The sequence below is a fragment of the Pteropus vampyrus genome, unplaced genomic scaffold (assembly GCF_000151845.1).
Source record: "Pteropus vampyrus isolate Shadow unplaced genomic scaffold, Pvam_2.0 Scaffold153, whole genome shotgun sequence".
Classification (NCBI taxonomy): Eukaryota; Metazoa; Chordata; class Mammalia; order Chiroptera; family Pteropodidae; genus Pteropus; species Pteropus vampyrus.
This window is the reverse complement of record NW_011888934.1, coordinates 334636-351332: the sequence shown is the minus strand read 5'-3', so window position 1 is coordinate 351332 and position 16697 is coordinate 334636. Positions and strand designations below refer to the sequence as shown.

General features: G+C 37.4%; 1 protein-coding gene across 1 annotated transcript in view; it reads right to left on the bottom strand.

The window, feature by feature from the left end:
• Positions 1-2464: 2464 nt before the first annotated feature.
• The window catches only part of MTAP (methylthioadenosine phosphorylase), a 41372-nt gene continuing 27139 nt past the window's right edge, over positions 2465-16697 (bottom strand). The window contains exons 5-7 of the mRNA XM_011369729.2: positions 9772-10011; positions 5779-5901; positions 2465-4078 (exon numbers count right to left, since the gene is read on the bottom strand). Of these exons, the coding sequence (XP_011368031.1) occupies positions 4040-4078; positions 5779-5901; positions 9772-10011 (402 nt within the window). The 3' untranslated portion in view covers positions 2465-4039. The remainder of the gene's footprint in view (positions 4079-5778; positions 5902-9771; positions 10012-16697) is intronic.

The window sequence follows — 16697 nt, the reverse complement described above, 5'->3', positions numbered from 1 at the left end:
AGTGAAGTTTCCATCTTGCTAAGTCGGGAGGGAAGAAGGAAGACATGATCTCAGTTCAAATTCCACAGACCCTCACTGTTCTTAACACATTTTAATAAATTTTCTTGAATGTGTTTCTTTTGTTGCTGTGTCCTCTGGCCATATCCAGAGATTTTAACTGGTGGTTTTAAAATAATCTTTTGCTAGTTTTGCTGGTGAGCGAGTCCAGAGTTCCCCACGCTGTCACGCTACCCGTTTTCTTTATTTCTTCTTTCTGGAACATGTTATTTTCTTAATAGGATTTATGTTAGAACTTCTGCTATCTTTTATGTTTCAAGCTACCATATTTTCAATCTCTTTATTTCTCTCTGCATCCTGGGTTTTTTCTTGAGTTCATAATCCACCTCATCATTCTAATTTTCTAAATCTGAGTTTCTAATTTTGACTATATTTTAAATTTCCTTCAGTACTATTTTTTTTCAACCTGCCTAGTATTTTAAGATAGAGATTCGTTATTTTCATGTATTTTTTCATCCTGTGGCTTTATTTCTAGTCATTATTCCTGATCCATTCATAAATTCTAAGGAATTCATAAATTCTAAAGATTCCTTCTTTACTAAGTTTGTTTGCTATGAATGTTAAATAGTATGAAATACTTTCTGTGTATATTGTTTTTAATCTTATTTCAAACAGGGATGTTGTCATCTTACTTTTCATGTTTAAATGGGAGTAACTTTGAATATAATTTTTTTTTGCAGCTCATATTAATGGATAGGGAAGCATTAAAAGCTGATGGCTGCTAACATCCAAGAGATGACATTATGACTCTCCTCATGGAAGAACATACCACACCTCCTTTTAAGTAGTCCTCAAAAAAAGATGTCTAGATTCAATTTATCAGTTTAGAGGTAATAGAGGACAAAGGACTATATTAAACTACACTATGGGGATATAGTAATAAGGATCTGTATTATATGAACCTGTCAAGGACAAGCAACTGGGTTTCAGAGAGAGAAGAGAAGGGGGAGGGGAGGGGGAGGTAGAGCACAGAGATTAAAAATAAAAACACATACCAAACACTTGCAATGTGTAAACTCTAACGGATCCTGATTCAAATAAACAATGTGTAAAAAATGGCATTTGAGACATTTTAACTTTTCAATATTCACTGCATATTTGATGACATTAAGGAATTTTTATTAACTTTGTGTGCTGTTTCATGGCTACCTTAAAAATAGTTATCCTTTAGAAGTAACATTGAAGTATTCATGGATGAAATTATGCAATATATAAGAAATGCTTCAAAATAACATGAGAGGGTAGTGGGTGGGTTTAGAAGAAACAGATTAATTCTTAAAGCTGGGTGATGGATAAGCATTCATTACTATACTTTGTATTTTTGTATATATTTGGAGTTGGCCTTCCTATGAGGGAGGGATTTGTACACTAAAGTGAGGTCAAAAAGAGCAGTTCACTAATGTCATCACATTCCGATATGTAGACTTTTTAACTCTGAATCATCTATAAAATTGAGGGCATAGTTTGAAAGCACTGACAATTTCCTTTAATCTTCTTCAAATGAAATCATCAAATGATTTTTTATTCTGAAAATATTTTATGTTGCTCTGCAACAAAATACTTATGAAATCAAGTCCATATCTTTTTCAGGTGCCTAGTATGAAAAACTCCAGGATGTACTGAGGTTAATTTGCAAAATATTTTGTCTAAAATGTAACCCTGCTATTCTAGCTTCTCTACTCTTTTTCTGGTTAAAACTTTCCATATGAACTATTCTGGTTGTCTCATCCTCAAATTCATTTAAAAAAAAAAAAACAGCAGAACAAAAATAAGCAAATCATAACACCGATAAAAATTTTTAAGTAGATGCAAATGTATTCATCAGTAACTTGGCTCTCTTCCAAGGGCCTAGTCACTAAGCTAGAACTTTTCCTTTATGCCCATAATCCACTAGGGAAACTTCCAGTCTCAAAACTGATCACGGCGTTCACTTAAGTAGTTATAAAAAATTAAAAATGGTGATGAATCATAGAAGTGAGAAGTATTGGAGGAAAAATGGTCAGCAAAGTCCTCAAGGAGTTATGAGGAAAATTATAGTGATTTTGTATAAGGAGTGAATGATGAGTAACAGAAAACAGGGATATACTCCATTTGAGAAGTCTGGAAATAAGGATGCTAGAAAAGGCTACTACTGGATCAAGAAAAGTACCTAAGTTGGGGAGTACCTCCTGAAGGTAGCAAGAAAATTGCCAGTTTTAGCTTTGACATTTTCAGACATCTAAAACTGAAGAAAAGTATAGTATACAGTACCATGTAGTGAAAATGATCATGGGTTACAGAACCAGAGAATCCTTGGTTCAGATTCTCTAGGTTCTTCATGGATCTTTAACATGCCACCAGAGTTGAAACCACTGCATTAGAGAATGCAAGAGTCATAATCACATGTAACCCAAACATTAAATCAATATTAATGCTAGAGGGTAACTGGTTTATTTTACTGTTTATAATTAGCTTATTTTCTTGAAGGTAGTCTCACAGACACAAACACATTGACTTCACAGATTCTTTAAACAGACAAAAGATACATCATTAAGGACTCAGTAATAGAACACAGTAAGAAGAAAATTAGTAATTCTGGGGAAAAAAAGATCTTCCTGTGATAGAAGACAAAACAGATTCCTATAAGACTGACAACAAAAAAAGGGTAAGAGGCAAGCTTCCATCTTATTAGAAAACAAAAAGCTACAATTTGTAAAATAATTCATCAACTCATAAAAAGTAGAAACAAGTATAATATTAATTTAAAGAATATCTGGCAAATTATGTATGTATATAGTCTCTTAGATAGTTTAAGACTATACCAGTTTTAAATGGCCAGCTTTTTCAAGAAGTTGTTGTAAACACAAGTAACACTGTTAAGTCATTAATGATCCTTTTTTAAAAACAAAGATAGAACTCAAACAGAACTTTTCTTAGCATTACCATCTTAAATTTTGCTTTATTATGAGAAATAGTGTGGTTTTCAAAAACTGGATCCAAGTCATTTTTATTTTATTTTTTTACAGCAGAAAAGAAAAGCTTTATTAGAAGGGAAAGTACACTTCTACATGTGGAAGTGGGCCTGAGCAAGAGAAGTGTGGCTCAAAAGGCCTATTTTTAAACAACTTTACTATTTGATTATATTCATTGTAGAAAAAAATGTAAAGGCAGAAAAATATAAAGGAAATTAAAATTATCCAGTATCCCCTCCAAATACAATCACAAAAGATAATCTCTTTCTAGTTGTTTTGTACATTTACATAGAATTTTAAAACAAAATTAGTACTGTAAAATGTTTACATAACCGTTTTTTCATTTCATATTATAGAGCGATAAATTCTTCAGGACATTACTGTGTAAAAACATGATCTTCAGTTGGCTGCTTCACAACTAATTAGAGCTAAACCATAATTTATTTCCAATTTTTGGATATTGATTGTTTTGAATATTTGCTATTACAACTAATACTAAACATCCTTCTTTATACATAATTCTTGTATGTATTTCTGCTAATTTTTTAAAGATAAATTCCTAGGAGTAACCAGCACAAAGGGTGTAAGTATTTTTAAGCCTTTTGATACATTTACCAAACTGCCCCCCGGACCCCCGCAGAGAGACTGTACCAATTTACAGTGACACCAATAAAAAGCCCAAAAGTCTCAGTTCATCTTCATATTCCCCGGCAACACAGGAAACTGGATGTTACCTCCTACCCTTATTATAAATTGAATGAGGGCATGGGTGAATGGTGTCTTCTTGTCTTTTTTCTAAAGTGTAAGAAGTTTCCCACATGTTTACTCGTATTTGCTTTCCCTCTGTTTTCTGAAGCAGTCCATGTTTTTCAGAAGGCATCTTTCATATTGGAAATGTCTTGTCTGATCACACGTTTTTCCTTGGCAGGGAGCAGCATGAAAGCCTTTCTGCGTATTTTCAAGTTGAGTGGGAATTTCCGAAATGATGAGAATTAGAAAGTCTTCTTGTCTTCTGAGCAGCCATGCTATTTTTAATGTCTTGGTAATAAAACAGAAAACTGGGCCATATTCTGAAAGGAAGCAAGTAGGCACAGATCACAATTAACCAAACACTCACTGTAGGCAGTGACTAATATGCATGATAATCACCTGGAATGCTGGTTGAAAACCCTATTCTAGTTTTCTAGACTGAGGGCTCATGGGACATACACTTTTAATAAACTCTCCAGAAAATTCTCATGTTCACCAAAGTAAAAATCACTAACCAGATATGGGACTTTCTGCATAACTCTTAACTCTTAATTCCTCACTCTCTTTTCCTATAAAGTGAGGTTTATAATGCTTATCTCAGAGGACTGCTCTGATTCTCACTTTTCTGCAACCCCTTTTGGACAGAGGTCCCCAACCCCTGGGCCATGGACCAGTACTAGTCCATGGCCTGTTAGGAACTGGGCTGCACAGCAGGAGGGCAAGCGAGCAAGCGAAGCTTCATCTGTATTTGCAGCTGCTCCCCAGCGCTAGCATCACCACCTCAGCTCCACCTCAGATCATCAGGCATTAGATTCTCATAGGAGCACCGGTCCCTGGTGCCGAAAAGGTTGGGGAGTGTTGCACTAGGACACTTATACACCAACCCACAGACTGGATTTTTGTTCATGCAACCTCCATTTTTTACCTTATCCCACTGAAAAAACTCACTGAAATTTTAATATGTTAGTATCTCCAAACAGAATAGGATCTTCTTCCTGTCAGCAAGTCTTATGTATGTTTGCCAAGCACAGCTTCACAATATTGGGCACTCACTATTTATGAAATGAATTAGTGAATGAATAATATACATTGCAGTGTTGACAGGACTGAAAAACACTACCCCGGAATAAAGAGTTACTGTAAGGTGTTCCTTAATGCTATAGAATAAAGGCCATAATTCTCAATTTTGTCTAGAGCGGCAATTCTTCATTTTGTCTTTTACGTCATATATCCCTTTGAGAATTTGATGAAAGCTACACATACTAACCCTTTTTAAAAATGTATACACAGAAAACTACACAATTTTACACACACTTTCAAAAGCTTCAGAGAAGGAGAGGAGAACAATGATTTCTAACATCCAGCATTTTTACTTAAAAATGAAGCTGAAATAATCTATTGTTTGACAAATTCTCAAGTTCAAGAGACTATATATTCAAAATGGGGTTAGTTGGGAAACCTAAAGAACAAAAAACAACAACCCATCACATCTTGCAGATAACATTAACTTCAGCAGCAGCAGCAGCAAAAGTATGAGTCACATTTCCCATAAATCAATAGTGTGCTTATTTAAAGGAACTGAAGTTGTGTTGCTCTATTGCATAATACTCACATTCACCTGCATGTAAATGTTTCTAAACAAATGGCCCCCAACTCAGCATTTATTTTCTGTTCTCCTTTTCATGATAAGAAGGGCTTTCTGTTTCAATTATGAGGAAACACTTCTTAGGAAAAGGGGCTATCATTTATTCATTAAAGAAAATTTATCCTCTAGACCTGGTAGAGCAGATAATAAAACTCTCCCCACCTCAGCTTCCAATGGCTTTGCATTACCAGCCAGATATGACTACACAATTTCACGAAAGGTTATTATGGTAGTAAATGGCATGCAAACTTCTAGAAAATATCTAGGTTAGTATAAAATACGTGAGGGGATGGACCAAGGGTGAAATGCAAATAAGAGGTAAGGCAGCTGAGGACCTATGGAAGTGTCTGCCTGCAGATGGCTGAGGATACTTACCTTCAGATTATGGAGAGTTTCTGACCATTCCATGGACCCTATCTGAGGTATGGTAGTGAGAAGTAAACTCTTGGCTTTATTGGCATTTTCTTTCAGGGTCTTTAAAACCCGGTCCACTGAAACCTAGGAAAACAACAGCATGGGATTATTTCAAACAATTAAAAATTCCACTGCTTTCATAGAACATTATCCTGAGTTCTCACCTGATCTGTGAAGTCAGTTTACTCTAGTTTCAATCCTGAGCCCAAGTCCTGCATTTATCAAGAGGGCTTAGTCCCAGGGGGAGGTATTGGAGAAACTCAATGACACCTCTGAAAAGCACCACTCGTTTTCAATATGGTGTCTGAGAAACTGTCTCAGATGTATAATGTGTTAGCATTGTTCAGAAAGCTGTGGCTATTTTCCCTATGTCCACAGAATGGATTCCAGTCTTAAAACTATCACTACATTGAAAAATCAACCAGTCAGAAGATAAACACATCTTTAAAGAAATCTTCTAGCTAATAAATAAAAACGATGCACTCAAAGTACCACCATGTTTCCTTTTTAGAGCTCCCAATGAATGGATGAGTTGCTAACATTACAAAACAAAACAAAACAAAAACAGCCAAATCAAATAAACAACCCACTATCCTGATGGAAAAACAAAACACTATGACACCTGAATCTGATTAAATCTTTAGATCCAGCTGCCAATTTACAGAAAGTACAGAAGACAGAGAACTACTACTCTAAGGAGATGATTTCTGCATTTCAGACTGGGAAACTGTACAGGTCAAACGACGAGTTTCTTTTTAGAAAGTCTGGAAAGAAAAATCATTTGAGATATTTGAGATAATTAGAAACTGGAATTTTGCCTGGGTTTATTAAGGAATTACTGTTGGCATTGTGATTATGTTAGATAATCACGGCAATGTGGTTCTGTTAGATATCTCCATACAGGTTTATGGAAAAAGTTATGGATCAGAGTATAGATAAAATACGATTAGCTATAAGCTGATATAATAATGGTTGAAGCTGGATGTTGTAATCACGAAAGTTCATATTATTGTCTACTTTTTTCTTTAAATTGTACAATTCAATGAGTTTTTTTCAATTATAGTTGGCATACAACACACCAGCCTCAGCTGTACAGCATATTGATCGAAGATCCACACAACTCACAAAGCGATCACCCCACCAAATCTAGTATCCCTTCTCTCCCCCCACATATTCATTCCAAGATTAACTATCTTCCTCATGCTATACTCCACATCTCCATGTCTATTCTGCAACCATCCACCTGCACCTCTCAATCTCTTTGCCCTCCCCTCACCATTATTGTCTACTTTTATATATAACTAGAGAATAAAAAAAATGGTGGAAAAGTTGTGAATATGAAATGGATGATCGGAAGTAGAGTACTTGTCACACTTCACTATGCTTAGAAGAAATCTAAAATTCAGGGGCACAATGATTACACCTTTCATTCTATTTCCTGGAGTATAAAGTCTAGACTCCTCCCACAAACACCAAGATGTGTTTAGAAAAAAGTGATAAGTACTGTAGCAGAGGGAACACAAAGCAGTGGCCAGCTGGGTGCCTGCCAGGTACATGTACAGACACATTTTAGGTGGAGTCTTTGAATGCTGGGTCAAAGCATCCAAGAGGTTTACCTCATATTTAGTCTTTTCCTTATACTTTTCCTATGGCTGATATCTTTATATGGATCCTGACCTCTGTTCCTACTGCTGGGCTCCACCCGAAATGCCTTTCTACCAATCTCCTACAACCGAGCCTCACCCTCTGTTCAATGTCCAGTTCAAATCTCAAAAATTTCCTTCTTCATAAACTTTTTGGTCTTTCCACTCCCAACTCCATCATTGCTGCCATCTGATGACCATGTCCTAGGAGCCGGCATTACACCTATCATTTGGCTTAATGCTCCCAGTAATCCGGCAAGGTCACAACAACAACTGAACAACTCACACCTCTCATCTCCAGGCTGTGGCTCCATCCTACAGAAAAGGATAACTTGTTAAATAACACGCCCAGTGTCACATGTAAATGGAGGAACAAGAATTTGAAGGTGGGTTTAGAAAATCGAAAACCTTTTTATCACGCCAGGCTGCACTGGTTTGAAGCACAATGATACACTTGGCTGGTCAAGATGATGTCAACTTGGTTATTCCTTCTTTGTGGCATTTAACATTATTTCCCTCATGCCTTACTCACTTACTAGTTGCTCTACTTTTAACTGAAGTAGCTCCAACTGAGTGCTTTCCAAACCTCATGTGACCCACTAAAGGAAAGCACCGTTAGCTCAGTTCCTAGACTGAGCAGAAAGCCACAGGCAGGAAGCAATCTGTTCTCAGGGAGTGGCAGAGGCTGAAGTCTATTAATTGGAAGCAGCTTCTCAATACCATGAGGCTGAGCTATCCCTTAGGTGACCAGAGCTGCCAAGTCAGGGATTATGTTGTGTGAGGATTTATAATCTTACATAAAAAGCATCCCCATAGTTAATTACACTGAAGAGTAAGGTATTTGTGCAAAACAAAGAGCCAGTGTTCATCTATGACTCAAATTCCATTCACATGGATGGACAGAAAGCAAGAATATCCTCCTGTTTTACATGCAATTGGATGGTGAAATAAGCAGCTCTGGGTTGGTGTTACGTAAGAGCGACCCTGCGGGAGATGTCACCTCTTTTAAATGTGCTCAGAAGAGCCACCCTACACTTCACAATTCCTTGTAGTTTTATCCCTTTCTGCATTTTAAAATGAGACAAATGATCTGGTTTCTTCAAGTAAAATGCAAGGAATGAAAAGAAAGAGGGGAATATTAGATTAACAGAGACTTGAGACATTATGCAAATGCAATGTATGGATTGTAAGGGACCCTGATTTGAATAGTCGAAAATGAGGACCACAAGAGAAAAAATGTGAACAGTCTGGATATTTGGTTATATTAAGGAATATCAATATTTTTTGACCTAATAATGATCTTGCGGTTATTTTTTATTATTATTTTTTTTAAAAAAGAGATCTTTTAGAAAAATATTTGCTTCAAAATAACGAGGGCAGGGGAGAGGGAAGTGGGTGGGGGTATGTATGTGACACAAAATTGGCCATGGCTGGTAATTATAGAAGCTGAGTATTGGGTAACTAGGATTCATTATACTAGATTCTCTACTTTTGCAGATGTTTGAAGTTTTCCACAATGAAAGTATTTGTTTTGGAAGCCTGACATCAGTAGTCCAGCGTCCTCAAATGCCAGCTGGACCTTGCTGTCTTTCCTGCCTAAAACCTCTCACTGTCCTCCCACCTCAGATCCTTACCCAGACTCCATGGCTTTGCCTCTTTCTCTCCCCATCTGCTCCACTCAAGCAAGCCTATCTTCCCCATCACACTTAAGGAAGGCTTCCCAGACTTCAAATATAGGAGATGTACTCCTATATTTCACCGCACTATTTCTTTATAATCCTGAGCCTTCTCATATTGGTTTGCTTAATCTCTGCCCCAACCCCACTACCTCCCACAAAAAAACCCAGAACGTTGGCTCTTTACAAACCTGTCTGTTTGCTGTCATACTCCTACATCGAGCATAGAATATTAGGTTAAACAGATAGACATGAATGTAGAGTTCACTTACTAGGAAGAGGTAAGATATAGTTTTCCCCTTTGAAAAAAATAAACAGTAGCTCAGCACAAGGAGATTATAACCAATAAATACCTTTATCCTTAAAATAAGGCCCAAGTCTCAATATGATTCCCAACACTCCTATATGCCTACAATGCTGATCCTTAAATAAGTGTCTTTCCTTCCTATGAAGATCTTGGTTCTCATTTTCCAAAGGGAACATATCTAGTAATATCTAATGTCAATGTATTAACAGCTGACTTTAAAACCTGGTAGGAAGGCAGTTTCTAGAACTAATGCAATAGAAACAAATAGTTAAGATCCTCTCTTAATGGTGATCATAGCCATACATGTTCAGAAGAGAATTCCACATACCGCTTCCTCATGCTCCTTCCAGCAATCATAATCTGTTGCCATGGCGATACTTGCATAGCAAAGTCCAGCCTCTTTAGCAAGAACCACCTCTGGAACTGTGGTCATATTGATAACATCTGCCCCCCAGCCGCGGAACATGAAACTTTCTGCCCGTGAACTAAAACGAGGTCCTTCGATTGTAAGCATTGTTCCTTTTGAGTGGCACCGGAGTCCTAGTTTCTTAGCAGTCTCTATAAGGACCTAGCAAAGGAAGAATTGTAAACTCAAAACATGCAAACATACATATAGCTTAATATTTTATGTTCTCTCTGTTTAACAAGTTGATCACTTACTTAAAGGTTTTTATTATAAAAGCCTAGTAGCTGCGGGCCCTTAGAGGAACTTGGGACATCAGTTTCCTAGATTCTCACCCACTTACATTGTTTCCCCAGCCCCTACTCATATAACTCACAGGGAGAAGAGCCAACAGTGAGCTTTTTCTAAGCGCGAGGAATTTGTTTACATGTTTCAATCCCACTTACTTCTTAACAGCTTTAAGAGACGAAGCTGAGCTATGAAAAAGGACTTGAGTCTGAGCACTTAACCTCTAAGGCTCAGCTAAGGTGCTGCTCCTTATCCACATACCTCAAGGAGATGTGCTGAGAACTGTTTCCAAGCACCTGAGAAATTCATTCTCATTACTCTTCTATTCAAAATCTGAAGACTTTTGTAAGAGCTTTTTTTGATTAGAAAGCGATTTCTTCAAAATCTTTTTTGCCCATTGCCTCTCTGAGGACACACAGTAAAAACAGGACGGAGCCATGAGCAGATGTTTTCTGTACAGGGATAAACTTATCTTGGTGCCTCTTTAGTGGCAAGGTCACACATGCATCTCAGAAACATTTAAAAGTCTGACCACTTTTCCCAGTGTCTTTAATAATAATGCACATGTTATTTAATAAATAATGCACATTTAATCTCCAGGTTATTAATTTCATTTTTTCTTAGCCTGTGCTTCAACATTCCTTTTTAATTAAAAAAGGAAAAAGTAGTCTTTTAAGCTTGTTAACCTACTTAAGCATTGCTGAAAATTCACTAGCCTTTGTATGTCTTAGTTTTCTCATCTGTAAAATGGGAATAATACTGTATAATACTGTGAGGATTAAATGAGCTAAGAATTGTGTCAGGCACATTGTAAACATTACATAAATGCTAAACTTGTCTTCTATCGATTATTAATATAGCCAGTTCTCAAATAACAACATTTTGTGATAATGTTGATGAGACAAAAAGAAAATATTGATTCCTGGCTGGGGCCACTGTCTTTATGCAGTTTGTACATGTTTGCGTGGGTTTTCTCTGGGTACTCAGGTTTCCTCCCACACCCCAAAGATGTGACATTAGGTTGTATCTAAATTGTCCCAGTCTGAGTGATGATGGGTATGTATGAGTGTGCCCTATTATGGAAAGGTACGTTCTCGCCTGGCTCCCCAAGCTGCAGGGACAGGCTCCGGCCACCTATAACCCTGAACTTGAATAAACAGGTTGAAAAATAATCATCTTGTTTCTATTCCTTTATCCTTTTGAAAAAAAAACTTATATTTTTATTTGTTCAATTATAGTTGACATACAATATTACATTAGTTTCAGGTGTACAACACAATGATTAGACATTTATTTAACTTACGAAGTGATCATCCTGATAAATGCAGTACCCATCTGACACCATAGTTATCACAATATGACTACATTCCCTATGCTCTACTCTACATCCCCATGACAATTTTATAACTACCAATTTGTACCTCTTAATCTCTTCCCCTCTTTGCCCATCCCTCCAACCCCCGCCCCACAATCCAGTAACCGTCAAAATGTTCTCTGTATCTATGAGCTGTTGTTTAGATTCCACATATAAGTGAAATCATGACATTCGTCTCTCCCTGACTTACTCCACTCAGCACAATATGCTCTAAGTCCACCAATGTTGTTGCAGATGGCAAAATTTAATTCTTTGTTATGGCTGAGTAATATTCCATTGTGTATGTATGTATGTATGTGTGTGTGTGTGCACGTATATATACATATACATATACGCGCGCACACACACACACATCTATATCTATACATACACTATCTCTTCTTTATCTATTCATCCACTCATGGACACCCAGGTTGCCTCCATATCTTGGCTGCTGTAAATAATGCTGCAATGAACACATGGATGTACATGTTCCTTTGAGGTAGTTTTGGGTTTCTTTGGATTAATACCCAGAAGTGGGATTACTGGGTCCTTCTTTAACTGTTGTTATAGCCTTTGTTTTAAAGTCTATTTTGTCTGGTGTCTGTATTGCTACCCTAGCTTTTTTTCCCCCGTTTCCATTTTCATGAATTATCTTTTCCATCCCTTTACTTTTAGTCTGTATGTATCTTTCACTCTGAAGTGAGTCTCTTGTAGGCGGCATATGTAAAGGTCTTGTTTTCTTATCCATTCAACCACCCTAACTTTTAATTGGAGCATTTAATCCATTTACACTTAAAATAATTGTTGCTAGTTATTGCCATTTTATTATTCCTATTTTGATTTTTTTTCATCTTCTTAAACAAGTCCCTTTAACATTTCTTGAAATACCAGTTTGGTGGTGATGAATTCCTTTAGCTTTTTCTTGCCTGTCCGGGAAGCTCTTTATCTGTTCTTCAATTCTAAGTAATAGCTTTCTTTGCTCAGTAGCGTAATGTTGGTTGTAGATCCTTACTTTAAATCACTTTGAATATTTTGTGCCAATCCCTTCTGGCCTGCTGTTTCTGTTGAGAAATCAGCTGACAGTCTTACGAGAGCTCCCTTGTAGGTAACTGCTTTTCTCTTGCTGCTTTTGCGGTTCTGTGTGTTTAATCTTCACCATTTTAATGATGATGTGTCTTGGTGTGGGCCTCTGGTTTCATCGTGTATGGGAATCTTTGCACTGTCTGGGCTTGTATGTCTATTTCTTTCACTAGGTTAGGGAAGTTTTCCATCATTATTTCTTCAAATAGGATTTCAATTCCTTGCTCTTTTGCTACTCCTTCTGGTATCCCTATGATGCAAATGTTGGTATCTTGATGATATCCCAGAGGCCCTTTAAATTTTCCTCATTTTGGGGGGATTCTTTTTTCTTATTGATACTGATTGGGTGTTTCCTGCTACCTTATATTCCAAATTGTTGATTTTATCCTCTGCTTCATCTTATCTGTTGATTCCTTTTAATGTATTCTTTATTTCAATTATTTCACTCTTCTTTTCTGACTGGTTCTTTATGTTTTCTCTCTCCATTTTTGTTTGCTATCTCTTTGTTGAAGTCCTGACTGAGATCACTGAGCATCCTTATAACCAGTGTTTTGAATTCTGCATCTGGCAGATTGCTTGTCTCTATGTTGTTTAGTTCTTTTTCTGGAGCTCTGTTTTGTTCATCTGAGACATGTTCATCTACCCATGTTTCTTTGGCTGCCTCCCTGTTTTTGTTTCTATGTATCAGATAGAGCTGCTAAGTCTCCTGGGCTTAGTAGTGTGGCCTTATGTAGATGTACTATGGGGCCCAGTGGCAGTCTCCCTGGTCACCTGATCTGGATGCTCCAGGTGTATGTCCTTGTGTGGACAGGACTCTTTTAATCTTTATGTGGGGGTCCTTGGTTTGTCTAGACTAATAATACCTGAATTAATTTGGTCTCAAAAAAGGCCAGAAAAGGTAACTATTGTCCACCACACATTTACATGTGCTCTGTACATATCACTAGCATTTCTTCCCCATCCTCTACCCCTAACACTGTAAGTCACTACTTTCTGCCTGGGGTGAGATTTAGACTTCCTATGAACATGCGCTCTCTCTCCCTAGTCTATTTCTTCCCAAGCTGTCCCCATTTTGAAAAGGACAAGAATTTTATACACATCTTATTTCCCCTGAAATCTCCAGATTTATTTTAGCTTTTATGGTCACCCCTGCACAGTCATATAAAAACTAGTTTCCCCAAAGCTAACAGCGAGGGCACCTTAACCCCACTGTGGTCTCAAAAAAAAAAAAAAAAAAAAAAATCTAGAATGCAAAGCCAGAAGTTGTGGGGAGCCATTTCATATATACCACTGCATGTGCATTTTCTCTGACTTCTGTGGAAGTACATTTTTACTTGTTTAAAAAAACTGCAGGTTAAGTTCGTATGTATGCGTTTAGATATATACGTTTCTGGATAGTTATCAGCAGAATATATGAGAATGCTGTTAGTCTTCTCTCTAAAACAAAGATCTGCTTTCCACATGCAGATGTTAAAATTAGCTGGATGACTAACATGTTTAGGTATTTATATTCTATAAGTTATTTTATAAGTAAATTTCACGAGGTAGTTCACCTCAAACAATGTCTCTAATCTGCTGGGTTGCACCTGACTTTCAAACCTGGGATATGAAAAGTACCATGCGTGGACCAAGAGATGAACTTTTGAGTTGTGCTAGCCATTTTTATTCTTTGAGAGCTAAGGCTGTGATTCCTCACCTTATACCACCACTGACCTTTGTGCAGCTGCCTCTTAGTTCTGAGATTTTACTATAATCCTGGAGAGGAGGCTGGACAGTAATGCCCAAACGCGGCTCAAAGGTAAATGACGTCAACCAGACAATTTTTAGAGTATCAATAATAATAATTTAATTAAAAAAGCAGTTACCAGTCATTGGATGTTTCAATACGAATAGGCATTGTTCAAAGCACTTTGTAAATATCAACTGTTATCTCTCACAGTCCTAAGAGGTCCATGTAATCATTAGCTACACTTTACAAATGAGGAAACTGAAGCCCAGAGATGTTAAGTAACTTGTCCAATGACATACTGTTATTAAGCTGAAGAGCAGAGATCTGGTCCCAAATAATCTGGTTCCAGACTATATACTCTTGACTAATATGCTGGTCTATACTAAAATTATTTAAAAGATATCCTGATAGCAAAATCAGACTTATAAAAAAGGTAAGTTGCAATTCTGAGTGATTAGGCTTACAAATGATTGAGTAGAGGAGGCATTATGAGCAAAGGGAAACAATTTTTCATAAAACCTTACATAGGAAGTAAACTTGAGAGAGCAAAAGGGACCATGTGCTTTTTAGCCAATTAACTCTAAATGCCACCCAAACCCTCGTGATTTATTTTGGTGCACATTCCAGAAAGATTACAAACCTCTCTTGTTTTGGGACAGAATGGCTCAGCCATTGGAATATGGCACACTCCTCTGGCACAGGGATGACTCCCATCATAGAAGGTCTGAGGCCTTGTGGTGGTTCTAGAGAATAAAGTGAAAGGTTCGGTTATTTGTGTTTTAAAGCATCTCTCCATTTTCTGCGGGCTGGAGAAACCAACTGCATCTAGGTCGACATCCTGGTCCTCACTCCAGAATCAATAGTTCTGGACAAGCTGAACATAACTTAAAAAAAAAAGCAGCTTTGAGATGGTGTTTGGCTTCTCTGGCTGTGGTCTGGTGGCTGTGACAGGATAACCACACTGGATTGCAGGTACAACTCAACTCAGGGTTCAGGAGGGCGGGTAAAACACTTGCACTCCATTTACATCCATCACCTAGATTCAACAATTTCCAAAATTTGTCAAAATTGCTTTATCTGTTAGCATTTCCATGGTTGCAAATCCCATACTTTGTCATTTCACCCCTACTTCAGATGGACCAAAACATGTGGATTATTTTCTACTGCAATGTCATTATCACATCTGATAAAAATAACATTAATTCCTCAGTACCAGCTAATACATAGACCATACGCAAATTTCCCTGATGTCCTCACAAATATCCTTTTTGAAAAGAACGTTGCTTTGTTAACTTCAGGTCTAAATAAGGTCCTCACATTGTATCTGATTTTCATGTTTCTAAATTGAGAGTAATTGCTCTCTCCACTCTCAATTTTATTTTTCATGCCTTTGGCCCAAGAAAGCAGTGTTCTGTCCTGATCCACATTCAGGAATCTATCTCCCTGCTACCTTGTTTAGCTTGTTCCTCTACCTGCCTTAATTAGTTCTAAAGTCTCTTAGTTCCATTTTTTGGCAAAACATTTCTAAATTCACATAAAAGAGGCTAAAATCAACCCAGTGCCAAGTCACCCAGCAATTTCTCACCAGAAATATTCAGAATAAACCACCTTCTGAGTCCATTTTATTGTTCTACACTTGAACTCATGAGTAACACAGGAAAGAGAGTCCTTATCTTTCCTACAGAGGGGAGAGAATGGGAGGGACAGGGCAAGGGAAAGCCAACAGGGGAAGGTAGATCACTTAATGTCTACTTCCGGGGGGTGGGGTGGGGAGGAACAGTGAGAAATAGTTTTCCCCAGTTCAGTTTACACAGCTGGCATGTCTGTCTATCAAAATTAACCTGTTACTTGCACCCTGTCACATAATAAACCATGATACTAACTGGCACCAAAGCCACCTTGCTCAGAGATGAGGCCTCAGTACTGTGGAGGAATGAAAACTCTGTCTGTGCTCCTCCAACGCTCTGTCGTGTGTGTCTTAGAGGAAAGGCTAATTTAACCCTGAAGCAATTCCAGACAGGGTTGAAGAATAGGTCAAATGACTGTTCTAGCAGCCCGTGTAACAGAGGCTTTTCTCTTCTTATAAAACTGACCATTAAAATGGTGCCATGTACTCTAGCTCTGGCTTGGTTTCAGTCTTAGATGAGTCAAGTATTAGCAATATCTCTACTTAACACCGTGATTAAAGAAAACATAGTCACAAAAACCTACAGCTGCTGTACCCCAATAGCCATCTATGTGCTAACATCCCCATCTTATCTATCTGTCTCTCTCTTTTATTTCTATCCCTTTTTTGCCTAATCACTCCTCTCTTTGTTCTGAACTTTTACCTTAGGACATAACATGTATTGTTCATGCTTTATGTTACAAACATATGATACTTATTGACTACAGTTT